We start from the raw sequence: 16,891 nt of genomic DNA on the forward strand, positions 1-16,891 counted from the left end.
AAGAAGAGGAACGACCACAGAAGTGATGGATGTTCACTTACGTGCAGAGGATGGACTGATCCTCACGATCTGTGGAAACAAAGACATGACGCAGGGTTAGAAAACCACTAGGTGGCAGTAATAAGATAAAGAAATGTATTATCAGATAATTTTTTCATGGTTTTTAAAAGAATTCATAAATACAATGAACAAACACAATTATAACAAATGCTGATATTAAATAAGATCCACGTTGATCAACGTTCAGTGACTCTTAATTCCAAACGTATCTAAACATTAACATTTTTGCAAAGTTGCCCAAAAAGGCAAGTGTTTTTTGTAATTCATACTTTGCTGCCCTCAACAGGTATCATTTACTTTGGAAAGCGTTAAACTCTGTACTGATGGCTCCACACCTGTCCAGACGGTCAATGTACGGGGAGCGAACAAAGATAAGCTGCACATCAGTCACATCTTCCTGCACATAGAAAACTCCCGTTGTGGATGTTTCTGACTATTTTTATCTCCACAGCATCAAAGAGTGAGTGGCTCTCAGCCAAAACTGTAGGAAAGCATGCCTTAAAGCCTGAGAGAATCATCGATATGAACCACGCACCACTTCCACTCTAATGAGTAAGTTGTTCATGCAAAACACGCTACATCATTAATCTCCAAGCACTTCATGGGAAACCCCTCTGAGGCATCAACAACAACCATTCCCAGCCTGTCATGATGACAAACAGAGTGATGGATGTATTCTAATATAACCATCAACGCAAACAAGACTAACTACTGACTAAAACGATGCTAGCCTCATTGCATAATCACCTACGTCATTACATAACAGTAAAAGTTGAAAGTGAAATACTATTCAGTGGCAGTAATGTATCAAAGTTACTGCATTTACCGTTCAAATGTAGGACTACAACATTTGTGTGCATGTGCAGTAAAATGGTGTATGCCATTCTGGCAGGTATGGCAAACCGTCAGGGCAGCAGACAGAAACAGCAGGTCCAACTGTTTATGTAATATACTGTAGCTGCTGTTCAGTTAGCTAAGAGCAGTTGGGCTAGGCTTTTGGGTTGTAAATTATAAAGACAGTCATGTATGACTAAAGTAAATGGAGAATTCCTTAAAATGTAGGAGGTGGTTGAAAGTGTGGGGTGGGGTTCTTAGAATACCCCGCTTTGCTAACTCTGAACGGCTCATTTTGAGACACTTTTCCAACTTTTGTCAGATTATAAAACATCTTCTCAGTTGTTGAAACTGGAACCTGTGGGGTAGACAGACACTCAGAGAAACAGAGATGTTAACAAAGTCCCAAGCCCCTCCTTTAAAATACACATCTTAAACCTAAACGGGTGGTCCGTGTGCTAAAATATTAGCTAGTTTTGCAAATGGAACAAACAACAGCAAATGTCTGATTTGTTTATTCTCCAACAAAAACACACTTCTTCTTGAACAAATAGTTCTCAGTGTGAAAACAAGTGTGTGTGTCACATGTTAACTATGGACCTGAAGACGCTGCTGATGATGTGCTGAAGAACGAAGAATCCAAACAGACACACAAACAGCGGCCGACCCGCTCCTGCGTTGTTTACTCACTAAAGACAGTGTTTAGACACTGTGGGTTGGGCAGTAAAATACTACAGTTTTCTGGGAGTTACTCTGTTTATTTACACATGTTAATGACAGCTGCGTTAATCAGACTCCTGAACAGCTGACATGCTTTACATATCTACATCAGTTTGAGAATGTTATCCTGATGTCATGTTTGTCAAGAGCCTCTTTGTTTATCAGCTAACCCATCGCAATCTTCGTTCTCCTCAATGGAGGAACTCTTATTTTGATTGAGAAAAAAAAAAAAAAAAAAAAAGAATAAAGATTTGAATGAGGAAGGGGGCTTCACTAAAACAGGAAATACTTCACGGCCCCTCCACCCATTTCTCTATCCAGAAGTCAACTCCTCTGAGAGAACATGTTGTGGGCACGACCTTCTGGCAGCAGGAGACATTATGTATGGGAAACAAGCTGCTCTGAAGTCTGGTGCAGAGAAGCAACAGGAAGAGGAAGCATTTGGACTGAACCAAGTTCTTCATTTAAGACTGACAGCACTGAGCAGTTTGTGGTTTTTCTTCACCACACTGTGAACATGACGGAGTTAAAAGTCAGTGAGAGGAACGTCAACCACTGGACAGAAACCCCCCCACAGCCAATCATACACCAGGCATTTAAAGTCAACAGACTGACACTTCTGTTCAACATAGGGTAGGGTGTTTTAGCTAGCTGTTGTGACTAACTAAAACATGAGTTAATTACCATAGGTTTGTCAGAATATTTAAAGTTTTAATCATTTTAACAATTAACCACTTTGGCTAAATTGTGGTCTTTCCTGCTATTTGTTTTTGTTAAAGTTATTGCCATTATTTTTGGTTAACTGTACAAATCACTGTACAAAAAAGTAGCATAATTTAATTTGACAAAATTTCTGCCTCTTTAGCCAAACTTTTAGTTGTGTTTGTAATTTGGCATATTATTGGGTTTGTCCATTGTAGCTACCAACATTGTTATGTTGTGGACATTTGGGAAATGTCTGGACTTCTATCTTTTCCTGAATTTGTATCTTCTGGACTTGTATTTCTTAAAAGATCAGATCTGTCAAACTTCACACAAACCTTTGCTGTCAACTAACTAAACTAAACTTGAAGGTGATGAAAATCCGTCTCCATCTGCACACCTGGACCTCGGACACACATCTCACCTTGCATCATGTTCCTGTAGGCATTGTCGGTGATGGAGTAGATGTGGGGGGGGACTTCGTGTCTTTTCTTTCCCTTGTACATGTCGATGATCTTCTCAGAGTAGATGGGTAACATCTTGTAAGGGTTCACGACCACACAGAACAAACCAGAGTAGGTCTGAGAGAAAAGAGGTTTAAACGATATTTAAATGAGAACAGAGACCTCTACAATGTTACAAAAACAAATAAAAAAACCCCCACAAATTTTAGGATTTGGTATTTGCTTAAACTTGGGGCTAAGGTGCAGCAACAATGTCAGAACTTCAGTTTCAGAGTTGAACTATTCTACTGTATGAACCAGAATGTTCAAGATAACAGGTGTAATTATTGCAAATCAGTAACAGGTATGTGTGTGTTTGTGTGTGTGTTCATCCCTGCTGTACACTCACATAAATGAGGCCTGAGAAGTAACGCTCTCGCAGGTTGTGCAGCACAGAGGCCTCGTTCAGGCAGGTGAGCTCAGCCATGTCCTCCACCTTGCTGAATTTGGGGGGGTTCATCTTCTGGATGTCGTCCTTGTTGACCGTTAACTTCTTGCCGTTGTCAGCAAGCTCCACCAGCACCTCATCACCGTGCTCCTCCTTGATGCTCGCTGCCTCAAAGCCATTCCTCTCTGATGGAACCCACACCAGCTTCTTGGCAGCCCAGTCGGCCTGCGCCATGGGGCTGTTCAGGAGGTCCTTGTCTACATAGAGGAACTTCTCGTCCTCAGCCTGGGTCTTCTTGGACATCTTGGATTATGGTGGAGGGCCAACTGTTGGAGGGAAAAACGATTTGGATGAGTGAACCTCAGAGATGGATGGAAGCCAAATACAATGATGGACTAAGAGTGAGGAGGTAACCATGACAACAACAGAACAATAGAAAGAACCAAACCAGAAATAAATACATTTCACAACAATAATAATAAAATATAGTTCCAAGGACAGAAATTAAAGGGAGTTTGAAGGAAGAAGTCCTAATAGAAGTCCTAATATGTGTCCTGTTATATAATATTTAGTTTCTTTTGGATTTAAATAACCTTTTAACAGCTTAAAAACAGCTCTTTAAAAAATCAAACATTTACTCCATGAAAAAATCACACCAAATTGATGAAATGACAGTTTTAAACACAGGATGGACTTTAATGTTCACTGTCATTGCTCTTGATTAGCCTGCTACCTCTTTAAGAGTTAATGTTGATTTCCTTTCCCAGTGTGCACGTCTTAACCCACTCACTGTAAAAACCTGCAGTTGTTCCATGCAGATCACCAGGGAAATACATAAAACTTTCTTACTGAAACAAGTTTCAGTAACAAAACCGTCCAACACCCCCACACCTACGTATAATCCCCACTCCCATGGACTCCTGCTCCATCCTTCTCCCACATCTTCTCCCCTCCACATGTGTCTCCCTGCCTGAGCTCCGGGAGGCTTCGGTCTCGTGCTGCCATGACCATATAAGGACCCCTCGTCTTTAGCGGGACTCTTTTCTGTGGACCTAAACAGTGAACTCCCAAACAAAGCCCATATAGGGAATAGTATGTCTCGGGCTGCTTTGTCGTTTACTCCAGAATGATAACAGTGAGGCAGAGAGCCTGAGGGGCCCCGAGCTTCAACACATCAACTCCTGTTGCCTTTCATTTCCAAAATAACCGACTGAATTATAGAGAATTGTCTGTCAGTGGACCTGGAGGAAACACAGGAGAACTGATCGTTGACTCTCACCACGGCAACCAAACCACAGTGGTCCTCCGAGTCATATAAAACCACATCACCATGTTTTGAGTTTATTGAGTGGGAACTTCGTAAAATGCAGTCTGAGAAAATGTATAAAAGTTCCCAAGAGAGGAGCAAAACCAAACCTCACAGGAGCCAATAAAAGACATGACCTGACTGTTCACTGGAGATGGAGACAGACTTTTTATATTCAACAAAATCAAATGCAGGGTCGGGGGCACACACTGGGTTATTTAAAGGAGAAGAGGAGGGAATCAGCTGATACTGTGATGACTGCAGATTAAAGTCTCTGCAGATAAAAGTAAACACACTTTTCCTGCCTGAATAAACCGTTTATACAGAGATGAATGAAAAATAAAGACTGTATATTTGTAAAAGAAAATGATTAATTTCATCCTGGTTTATCACTTCTGTTAAGTGTCAATGATCTTAACGATAATTCAGAGCTTCTTTAATTGAATGTGTCCATTAAGAGAGGAAGCAAAAATGTAATTCCCTACAGCAGGGGTCACCAACGTAGTGCACCTGGTAGCCCCCATGGACTATCTAAGGTGCCCGCGGGTATGTTCTAGTCAACAAGAGGGTCAAAAACTGTACTGTTACTGTGGTTTTTGAATCAGTTCCACCTGCAGTGATATTCAAATGGGTTCAATGACGATGGTAAGAAGAGAGTGTCTTCTATTGTATGTCCCAGAACTGATTATTATTACATTGTTCAGGAAGTCTGTATTAAACAAGTGACTCTCTGTATTACTAAGTGACCTCGAAGTAGCACTCAGTTCCAAAAAGGTTGGAGACCCCTGACCTACGGGTACAGTGGAGTTCAGTGACTCAACTGTCTTTTGGCACGTACAGCGGAAAGACCAGCTGTGACTGTGTCACAGTGAGCCCCCCCGTACCTCCCTTCCTCGTCATGGTGTGACCACAATATTTCTTTTGAATCCTCTTTCACTTGTCTTCTCTACTGTCCACACATGCTTTTTGACAATCAATAAAAAAATTAATAAATTATACATAAGAACATACAGAATATTAGAACAATGTAATAATTAGTAATATATTATTAATTTGACTAATCCTGAACAAAATCTTTTGGAGTTTTTAACAACTTAAACACGTCAGCTTATGTTATGACCTGATGATTTTACTGTTAAAGAAGAAGATTCAAAGTCAGTTCAAGGTCAGTGGGCCTATCATGGTCCCTGAACAGACTACAATAGGTGCTTTCAGACAGACATGGATCTGGTTCAGGCTCTGGTCCGTTCTGGGGCCTGAGAACCTTGGTGCTGTCTGGTGAACCAGCCTGATTTCATAGCAGTTTAAGTTGAACCAAAGTGGGAGGACCTTATTCCGTGTTACTGAGGCGACAGAACACAAACACAGAAACGACAACATGGCAGATCGCATGGAGCATCTGTGTATGCTGCATCACTTCCTGTTGTACAACTGTTGGCGTCAGGTGTGTGTGTGTTTATTCAAATGCAATGTAAAGTCATTTTTCATTGCAGTTGATTGCAATTTGGTCAGGGGGCATTTTCAGCCATCTTTAAAGCATCTATTTTAGTCCCTCGTGGAAAAAAGTCTGGAAACAAAACATCATGTTCCAGCAGTTGTACATTTCAGTTTTTTATTATCTTTAGTAATTAATCCCTCATGAGGAATCCATTTAAAAGGAGTGGATTTCAAAAATAATAAACTGACAGACTTTTCAACCAGGAAATGACCTGACTTTTTGGTGCTGGAGATAAAAATAGTCTGTTTGACCCATGGATGTCATCATTAATTTCCTCGATCGACTCATTTGAATAATTTACATCAACTGAACAGATTTTCATTTTCATGCTCTGTGAGGTGATTGGGGCCAGAGGTTGAAAGTTGTTCACTCATAAAGACTAAAATAGACCAATGACAGCCGGAGGTTTGTCCTGTTATGGAAATGGTTGTGTGCAGAAACAGACACTGAATGACCCGGGCTGTAAAGTCAAACGTTCAAAGAGAATTTGCAGTGAATTTTTAATAGATAGATGGCACTTTATTAATCCCTCGGGAGTTCCCTCAGGGAAATTTAGGATGACAATTTCCTCAGGTGTTCTTGGTCTAATTTCTTTAGATATATTTAAATATTTAGTAAATTCCATATCTTTCAGAAAAAAAGGTAAAAAAAAAGAACCACAGTTCAACAGGAGATGGTTTATGTCGTTAGACTTCATGTATGATTGAGAAAGGCAGGCATTTTATTGGTCGATCAAGCTGTCAGTCAAACACCCTTGTTGATTTTTATCTCTCTTTTTTTTCTAAAAATATTACTGGAATTTACAATACCCTCATTATGTTGTATGGCACTGGCTCCCAGACTGTCTATTGCATCCATCCCCATTTATAACATTTTTGTCAGGCTCCTCCCCCACAACCAGCCATTCACACCTACTGCTGGAAAACTCCATTAAACTTCATCTTAAACACAGTAATTCCTACAAAGGAATTAAAACTACATGGTCCAAAAATAGAAAATACAGAACACTGACAATGCACCGCAGAGCTGTCGTAGAAGATTTACATTAATCAAGTATCTTTTATCGATGACAATTAATTCAGTTCAATAATAATACCCTTTGATTAAAGTAGAGTTTTTTCACTTGTACGCAGGTCAAAAGGTCCTCGGCCAGATTTCTGCAGGTGTCTGATGAACTAAAACCGGTTCAGACTGGTTTTTGACCAGTTTGATCATGTACCTTTGTCAAGTGTTGAGCTGTGTTACCATAGATTTAATCAGATTTTTAGTGAACCTTTTAAAATTGAAGCTTTTTCAAATCAGAACAAATGTCTCATTTTTAACCAAGATGGAGAGAAACGGCTCAGTTACTTTTTGACCCCGTGCATGTTGGGTTTAAATGGCCACGGTTCACTTCCCTCTGCATCTTCAGCCTCAGCGGTCAACAGTTTGACTGTGTTTCTTTATGACCTTATAAGGAAAGCAGGAAGCTCTCTGTTCTCACTTGCCTGTTTGTACTCAGATAATCCAGAGCACACTTCCCTTCACTGCGTTACTGCAGTACATGCAGTAAAGCATGTACAAGTGCTGTGTGCTCATAACACTCTGCTGATACGGTGAGTTGACTCATTAGTCGTCAGGCAGATAATGTTATTTGCAGCATTTTCTTTTTGAACATTTGAATGAGTATTTAACTGCGATTAATCCAGTTGTTTTATGGCTCACCATTTGCATGTTGTCACTTATGTTCACCTGACATCTGCTGCTGTAACAAGTGAGTGACTGAGCGAGTGACAGTAAAGTCTGATGCAATTTAAATAAGAAATGACTCTGCAACTTTATCAACGCTTCTACATCAAGGAACATCAAGACAAACTTCACAGCCAGTCTCACTGCCATCACACCACAATTATCTCTCATATTTCTAAATTACAAAATTCAAACCTCATCTCTTGTGCTAAAACCTAAAATTTCAAAATGAAGACATTGAATGACTGCAGCCAGACAAGTGCATCCCCCCACCCTTCTCTCAGCATCACAATTGCCCAAATCAACATCAGTTCATACTCACATGATGTGAAGAAGAGAGACGTTCAGAGGAGCTCTTGGTTTTGGAAAGTTTGGGTTTGGGGCGGCCGATGTGGACGAGGTGTACTCCTGAAAAACGAACAGTCCCAATGACCCCCGTCCATTTCACCTCCTGAGCATTTAAACTGACCGACGTGGTCCAGGGAGGAGCTGCACCAGGGGGACCTCCTCCTCATCCTTTTCCTCCTCCTCTTGCTTTAGATGCTGTAGCATCACTGAGGACAGTTCAGAAGACACACACACAATGGAAATTCAAGGACAGACTGAAATGACTTTAAGAGGAAGTGACGTATTAAATAAAAACATAAGATTTTAAAAGAGAAATTCTGAAGAACTGTTGTAGAACAGGAACATTTACATGCGTGTGGAAAAGTGCAACACTTGTTTAGTTCCAACTCCATCAGTCATTAACTCTTATCACGCTTCCTCTTAATTACTGACTTATATATTTACAGTATTTGGTCTGAACATTCCATCACTCCAGGTACAAACACACATTAATGACTGGGAAAGGACAAACTGCAGGAAATGAGAAAAATAAACACAAAACACTAAGCAGTTATTAAACATTGGTTCCAAAAGTAGGGGACATGGTAGAAACAAGACCAAATTAGAAAATAAGGCTGTTCATTGGGCTAGGGGCAATGCATTGGTTTGTAACTTTTTTTTATTTTTTTGTTTTGTTCATTGTAAAGATGAGTTTAAAATTAAAGAGTTTAAAAATAACCTTTAAAGGAGTATAAGGCAGAAGCTGCGAATGTTTCAGACTGGTGGTGGAGGAGGGGAAGGGTGGGCTCAATAATAGTCCTACTAACAAATGGGGCCCAGGTGGTGTCCCAAAAAGGTTTGGGAATAACTGCTTTAGATTGTTCCATGGTTTTACATCACAAAAAGAAAAAACAGAAATGGTTTCATCTTGTAAATGTATAATTAAATATCTGAATATTTTCAGGTAATTGATTTACACCCCGACACACAAACACTTTTAAACAAACACCAGTCATGTTTGATGGTCACTTACCCTCTGATGCTCAGACTTCACCTCCACTCATTATGGTCTCACAGAGCAGCATCCAGTAGAAAAGCTCAGGTGTCACCGATCATCTTAACGATGTTCTCGTCAGAGAAGTCAGAACAGCTCGACTGGGGAGCAGCGAAATAAATTCTCAACTGTTGTTCATTTTTATTCTTTACACCAACGACAACCTGACCTGAAAGGAGACATAATTTTAACCACTGACACGTTTATGTCTCTTTGGGACACGTTCAAATGTAAGCTGTGAATGAAGACCTAACCAGCGGAAGGAGCTGCAGCCAATCCTGGCGGTGATCAGGAGAGGGCAGGATTCTCACCTTCAATGAAAGAAAATACATATCATTTGACCAGAAAAAAAATTCACAAAAACATTTAAACCATTTGAATGAGTGCAGTATTGCATTGTATGACATCTGCAGTAATACTACAGCATTATAGAGAAGTAAAACGAATATGATGATCACATACACATATAGATGTGTGTGTGTGCATATATAATATATAAACATACATCCATACATATGAATACAGCATAAATTCTTTGTCACTATCTACTATATATTATATGTATACACACATATATATGTATTTATATATATGGGTTAAATAAATCATTTTGGTCCCCACCTCAGAAACAAGAAAATGACCCAGTGATCCTTTTCAATGTAAGGCAAGAGCATTAACCGCCTGTACAACATGTTGTCCCACAGCTGAACTGTGATTGGGGAAAGAAAGTGCCATTACTACGAATAATATTTCAGCCAGGTATAAATATTTGTAACATGGCACCAACGCAGACTTAACGTTAAGTGACGTAAAAATGTACTGCAATGTGCTAAATTTACTTAAGTATATACCTAAATAATAATAATATTAATGAATAAAAAATAAAAAATATATAATAAGGTAAATAACTTCAGCCAAAGGACTGTGTGGAAGAAGCTAAAGGTTAGCAAACAAACCCACAGCATGACCTCCTGAACACCTGTCAGTAACATCATCTCTTCTTCCCAGTGAAGCTAAAGGTGAATTCTAAGAGTTACTTCCATAGAAGCAGCTTTGTTTGTTTGAACAATGTTATTGCTGCTGGACCATATTTAGTCAGTGGGGATCGGGTTTATTCCCCTGAGCTCGGCTTTGATAGCACAACAGAATGCTGCCCAGATTCTGTCCAGACCCACTGTCCTTATATGGCACATGCTGGAAACCTATCTGTTCAATGTATCTGCTGCTTTCCTCTCCCCCACCCCCAGTCTGTCTCCCCCTGAGCTGAGATCCTCCCTCCTGAATACCACCCCTAATTTCATTAAGACGTTCAGTGTGAGACCAAAGGAGAGGTCCTCCATGCTGGACTCTGGTCTGTCATCGGGACTCCCTTATCGGGACTCCCTTCTTCCTTCTTCCTCTCTCTCACACACACACATACTTGTGACTCTGGCACAAAACAGACCTAACTTGCAAACCAAATGATTTACTGGAGCAAACAGAACAGTTTCCTTATATAGGAAGTTCCATTGGAAAGAAGCTGGAAACAGCAGTGATGTCGCTTCAGCGGGATGGATGGGAGGGGGTGGAGGTAGTGGCGTGGTGGTGGTGGTGGTGGTGAGGGGCAGGGGCTATGGGGGGTTGATTGGAATGTGATGTGTGTAGTGACAGAGGACACCTCTGCAGGATGTACACACAAAAAGAAACATTAATAACCCAGACTATGAGATGTCTGTCTGTACTGGGGTGGGAAGTGAGGGGTGGGGGGGAGGGAGTGAGGGGTGGGGTTGGGGGAAGCTAGCTCTCTTACATTGAAGGGAGATTCCAGTGAAGGAAGATCTGTTTTTCCTTATGAGGAAAGAACTTTGATGAGATAATCATACTGCAGATAAGCTGCCAACCAGAGAATCCCAATGATCCAGTTCTGGACCAGAACCAGAACCAGGTATAGTTCAAGACTGACCCAAAATAAGTTTGAAGTTTAAAGTATTAAAAGTGCCATATTTTGAATTAAATAACACATTTCAACACATGTGATGTGGCTTTACAAAATAGAAGTCTTTGGACAGCATTCAAATGTCATGAAAAATGTCTAACATTCCAATGAGATTGTCCACCAGGTGGCGCTGACTTTTGTACTTGTGTCTAGCTTCATCTAGTTTCATTAATCCAAGTCAAGGGTCTGAAACCTACAGGTCTACACTATTCAGAATGTATTCTTTATAGAACTCTTTGGGTATTTGGTATACAAAGACTACAGGTTGTACTTGTACAACAATCAAGAATATTCTGTCATTTTGGTAGCTGTGGTAGGATTGTGGTGCAATGCCCAACCTCCAGCATACAACCACCCCAGACCTGCACCTGCACCTCACCCCCATTCCTTGGTAATAGTAATACACGTACATTATATCATTATAAACCTCCAGTATCATCTAACCAACCATCATATACTGCAGTATTTGTGTTGTGTCCCCTCAGGGCCGTGTCCATAGAAGGACATCTATCAGGACAAAACATTTTTATGGTCATGTTTGACTCTGGAATGTCATAACATTTTAAACTGAAATGTTATGAAGTCAAACTGAAGTCAATGGTTTTTCTACTGATAATCTTATTTATTTTGTTTTTCAGCCTCTGTCTCTTACACACACACACACACACACACACAACTAAATTATAAAGTGGAGGAGAAATGGTACCGATTACCAGAACAACTGCCCAGCCAACTGCTACGTGTTCAACTCCCTCTGCTTATAAAGACCTTTTCAGAGGAATGTTCATACGGTGCCCATAAAATTAGTGTCTCAGGGAAACTGAAAGGAAGATCTACTCTAGTATCAGGTGGTATCATTGTACAATCAATTATTTTTTGTGTATACAGTCTACTGTTTTACCTGATCAATATTTTCCTACCAACATTGACAGACAGATCTGTCCACTCTGCTTTGCTGTAACTACTATATAAATAAAACCTCATGTGTTATTCGGTAGAAACAGAACATTGTTTTGAATGAATAGAGAAAAATATTTATTTTAAAAAAAGAAGAAAAATAATTAAGAAAGAAGATTAGAACCTATAACCATTGGACTGTTGCTATAAATAATGTAAAAATAGGCCAGGGTATAAAATAATATCACAACAAAATGAAGTAATCGATGGTCATTTGGCAACAAAAATAATAAAGTAAGTGTTTACTCCCTGCACTCAGTTGAAATCCAATCTCCTGCTGTCATTTGTGGAATCACCTAAAAACATAGTCCAGTATAAGCTGCTCTGTCTCTTCTTAGGCATCAGTTCTTAGGCATCAGTTCCAGCTCCTTTGTCAGCAGCTGTGCTCTTTGTTGGCAAAGATGAACCTCGTAGAAACACCTTCCCTCTGTCATCACCACTGTTCAGGAAGTGAGACACCAGGCCATAGAGAAGAGGTCTGGAAAGAAAATATTAGATGTGTAATTGGATGTGATTAGATGCTAACTCAACAGAATTTATTTACTATTTTACTGATAAATAAAGTCAGAATTACAAATTTGAAATTGTGACTTCAATTCTGAATGTAGATTTGTTTATATTTCCAATAAGAAAAAATAATTCTTAGTTTCTTATTTTTCAATATAACAATTCATCAATACTTCCAAAGAATAGTTCTGTAAATCACGAATATGTAAATATACATGTTGGCAATAATACTACAACTATAAAAACCAATGCTAGACCCTGGCCAAAGAACAGTGCAGTACTGCCATCTACTGTCAGGTAAACGTCACTGAGGCCGAAATCTTCACATTTCATTCAAATAACTTTACTATTTTTACATTCTGCTCGTTGCACATGCTTAATACCTATTATAAAAAACATAAATTACACATACTTATAATATTTATAATATATATTATTTGCATATACAGTACATCGTTAGTTTGTGTATTCTAAAAAATACTGTTACCAAGCTCCAAAACAAAAAAAAAAACAAACAAAAAAACATGTCATGCTCTTCATCGAATGAATAGACAGGTTTTTTATGCTTTTATAGTCATAGTTGATTTTTACACTGCCTGGCCAAAAAAAAAGCCGCCACCTGGATTTAACGAAGCAAATAGGTAGGAGCCTCCTATTGGATAATTACTGCATGGGCGATTTATCTTTCAGCTGGCAACAAGTTATTTAACCCCAACTGGTGCAATGAGTTGCTTCTCATTTCCTAAACAACCATGTCGAAAGACACATCCTGTGGTCGTGGAAAAGATGTTAGTCTGTTTGAGAAGGGTCAAATCATTGGCATGCATCAAGCAGAGAAAACATCTAAGGAGATTGCAGAAACTACTAAAATTGGGTTAAGAACTGTCCAACGCATTATTAAAAACTGGAAGGATAGTGGGGACTAGAGTGATGGGCGCATCAGGGTAAGAAGAGAGGCAGGGGAAGTGATGCACCCATCATGCCTAGTGCCTACTGTACAAGCCTGTGTGGGCAGTGCTATGAGCTGGGGTTGCTGCAGTTGGTCAGGTCTAGGTTCAGCAACAGTATGTGCTCAAAGAATGAGGTCAGCTGACTACCTGAATATACTGAATGACCAGGTTATTCCATCAATGGATTTTTTCTTCCCTGATGGCACGGGCATATTCCAAGATGACAATGCCAGGATTCATCGGGCTCAAATTGTGAAGTTCAGGGAGGATGAGACATAATTTTCACACATGGATTGGCCACCACAGAGTCCAGACCTTAACCCCATTGAGAATCTTTGGGATGTGCTGGAGAAGGCTTTGCGCAGCGGTCAGACTCTACCATCATCAATGCAAGATCTTGGTGAAAAATTAATGCAACACTGGATGGAAATAAATCTTGTGACATTGCAGAAGCTTATCGAAACAATGCCACAGCGAATGCGTGCTGTAATCAAAGCTAAAGGCGGTCCAACAAAATATTACAGTGTATGACCCTTTTTTTTGGTGGCGACTTTTTTTTTGGCCAGGCAGTGTACATCTTACAGTGATGTGAGGCACAGTTCTACACACTTCTACAGACTTACACAGACTTGGAGCTTGTGTCCTCTCTGACTTTCAGCTCATCAGCCAGGAACTGTCTGTCCAGATGAACTTCAGGAAGACCGGACTCTGATAGAACAGACAGGCACTAGGTGAGAACAGTGGTTTCTCTCATTTTATTTTACTATGGTGATGAAAATTAACAGTAAACATACATGTATAGTTTTAAATGAACAAGCTGTTTAAGAATATGCTGTTAAATAAAGTGTGGTTTAATTTGGAGAACTTGGTAATGAACACAGACTTTTAGTATATTACATTGAATAAATACAAGGGGCAGTTAACAGATGGATTTTTATTTCATCTCAACAATACTATACAATATATTTCAAACAACAATACAATTATGGCTAAAGGCCACCAGTGGTTCGCAGCCTCAGTTGGGATGTCATATTTTACTCAAAATATCTGTACAAGTGTATTGCAACATTAATGATTTCTACTTTAAATTGTGATGTACACACAGGATATAATCAGGATGGGATAATGCAGTGGCGTTTCATCGTTCCACTGACCTGCAGTCAGCACTGACGCTGTGTACTTGTACTTGTTGAACTCCAGGTACTCTCTGATGAGCTCGTTGATGAGCAGGTTTTCGTGGCTCAGCTGTGGTCGAGGTTCACGCTGATCATCCAGGGCAGTGAACACCTCCGCCCGGATCCGAGCCCTTAGCTGACCCAGTGCCCCACTGGACTCCAACGCGTCCCTCAGCACTTATCAACAAAACATTCATAATTTATAGGACGCGGATTGTTGTCCTTTCTGCCATCGTGGTCGCAGTAATTGATGTCTTGTATATTTTGGGCCGTCTGTCACTTCTCAAGTTTACCCTGATGGTCTTTTCTAAACACACGCCAAAGCCCACTCAACATTTTTAGAAATTAATGAGCCCTGGGTAAATAACAACGTTTCAGGACTCTCTACATACGTTTATGTTCTTGGTAGAAATAGAACAGACCCTGCTTCAAAACGGCCATGTGTCAACAACGTTCGTCATCAACTTAGTACGTGTAAAATCACAATTTCACAGTGGTCAACCGCTACGGGTCACAAGGAAATTTACCAACGACAGCTAGCTAATGCTAGCTGGTTTGATACAGGAAAAAACATAAATTCTGCCACTCGAGGAACGGAGCAATGTGCCCCGAAACAAATAGTATATTTTTAAAATGATGCAGCTTTGAGAAATTTTTTATTACACGATTGTAAGCCATTAAATGTGTCCTCGTTTGCTAAATTGTAGTTTCTTGGACTGAGATCTATAGACATAACGCTCAGTCCTTCGGATTAAGATAACTTTCAACTATTTATTAGATGAAACGATTCAGCTTGAACTCATTTCGAATTGAAAACGGATGATGTATTTTTTTGCAACAAACAAAGAATAGTCTTACCACTTTTCAGTTCACCGATAGTCGCCATTGAAACACTTGTATACAAACAGAAAAACGACTCTGCTTCTGTACGCCTTGAACCGAGGTTCTGCCATCTAGCGGTTACACTTATTAACTACACCTAGTCCTAATGACCTTTAATTATGTTTTTTTTTCCTCATAAACTGTGTTTATTGAATAAAGTAATACATTAAATACTGTCTATGTCTCTGCATTTCCTTAACATGCTTCGGGAAATTTACTTTTCCTATCTCTGGGCTTTTATTGCTACATTTTCAAAACATCAGAGCTAACCTTTGTGACTACTAGCTGTTTTGCTACGCTTCACACTGCTTTAATCTATTTTCAAGTTAAGGTTTTAGCTTCTTTGGATATATATATATATATATATATACATATATATATATATATTTTTTTTTTTCTTCATAACTTCTAACTAAATCTGAAACACCGGTCACATTGCAAATGTTAAATTTTTAGCCTACATTGTCCTGTTCAGTGCCTTATTTTTAAATGATTTTCTGTCTTGGTACCTTATGTTGTAGCTTATTTCATGACTGAAATCTGACATTACAAACTAAATATGTTTGGTTTCAGTATTACTAGCATTTTGTGTAATTTCTTGCTACGTTTGAGATATACTTTCAGTTATTTGGGCTACAATTGTGATTGAGTTTTGGTAACTACTTTTACACTTTGTTCTTACTGTATATATTTATGCATGCATGTCACATTTCTTTGATGGTAAGACAAGTTTTAAAAAATTGGTTCAAATATGTTTTATTCATCCAGCATGACATATAGAACAAGACAGTACACTAACAGAAACCAGTCACTGAAAAATAAAAAGCTTGCTATAAAATAGTATAAATATAATACAATCCTCAGGATTTAAAGGACACTACATTTTTTTATTCAACATAAATAATCCATTGGGTTTTTCCTAGAATACATTGTCTAAACCAGTAAGACAAAAACAGCAAACACCTTTTCCTCTCTGAGAACTGTTTGTTTTTCCTTTCTAAACATGAGTAAAGGTCACTTTGGATTATATAGATGCTATATATATCTATATATATAGTATGTATATACAGATATATACAGTATAGTCTGTAATGTCAGCACCAAAATAATGATTTCTTTCTTCTTCTTCGTCATCCATATGGCCTGGAATGATGTGGTGAAAATACACAGACACAGATTTATCACCATTGTTTTGAAGAAACATTCTCTTCATTCGTGGTGGTTTTTCACTACTGGCGTCAGGTTTAAATTTGACCAGTGAAGTCTCTATTGACTCTTTTATATGTTTACTTTGACAGAAATAAACAACAGCCACAACATAGTTG

The 16,891-nt window shown here is 39.1% G+C and overlaps 2 protein-coding genes across 4 annotated transcripts in view; both read right to left on the bottom strand.

Annotated features, from left to right (window-relative positions):
• The window catches only part of myh11b (myosin, heavy chain 11b, smooth muscle), a 28,408-nt gene extending 19,119 nt beyond the window's left edge, over positions 1-9,289 (bottom strand). For all 3 annotated transcript variants that reach the window (XM_025058208.1, XM_008317425.3, XM_025058209.1), the window contains exons 1-5: positions 9,100-9,289; positions 8,062-8,293; positions 3,169-3,533; positions 2,741-2,897; positions 42-69 (exon numbers count right to left, since the gene is read on the bottom strand). In XM_025058208.1, the coding sequence (XP_024913976.1) occupies positions 42-69; positions 2,741-2,897; positions 3,169-3,510 (527 nt within the window). In that variant the 5' untranslated portion in view covers positions 3,511-3,533; positions 8,062-8,293; positions 9,100-9,289. The remainder of the gene's footprint in view (positions 1-41; positions 70-2,740; positions 2,898-3,168; positions 3,534-8,061; positions 8,294-9,099) is intronic.
• A 2,817-nt stretch (positions 9,290-12,106) lies between these two features.
• cep20 (centrosomal protein 20) lies at positions 12,107-15,677 on the bottom strand. The gene is made up of 4 exons (XM_008317426.2): positions 15,543-15,677; positions 14,664-14,861; positions 14,133-14,217; positions 12,107-12,530 (listed from the first exon to the last, which is right to left on the bottom strand). The coding sequence occupies exons 1-4, from the start codon at positions 15,568-15,570 to the stop codon at positions 12,401-12,403; spliced, it is 441 nt and encodes a 146-aa protein (XP_008315648.1). The 5' UTR covers positions 15,571-15,677; the 3' UTR covers positions 12,107-12,400.
• Positions 15,678-16,891: the final 1,214 nt, after the last annotated feature.

This window comes from Cynoglossus semilaevis, chromosome 9 (genome assembly GCF_000523025.1).
Source record: "Cynoglossus semilaevis isolate Cse_v1.0 chromosome 9, Cse_v1.0, whole genome shotgun sequence".
In the NCBI taxonomy this organism is placed as follows: Eukaryota; Metazoa; Chordata; class Actinopteri; order Pleuronectiformes; family Cynoglossidae; genus Cynoglossus; species Cynoglossus semilaevis.

What these genes read in the sequence shown, in the direction of transcription:
- cep20 (XM_008317426.2), bottom strand. Translation starts at nt 15,570, where the DNA reads ATGGCGACTATCGGTGAACTGAAAAGTG. An exon ending in AGCGTCAGTGCTGACTGCAG is followed by an intron (nt 14,218 to 14,663) that starts GTCAGTGGAACG and finishes CTGTTCTATCAG; the next exon opens with AGTCCGGTCTTCCTGAAGTT. An exon ending in GACACAAGCTCCAAGTCTGT is followed by an intron (nt 12,531 to 14,132) that starts GTAAGTCTGTAG and finishes TTTTCTTTCCAG; the next exon opens with ACCTCTTCTCTATGGCCTGG.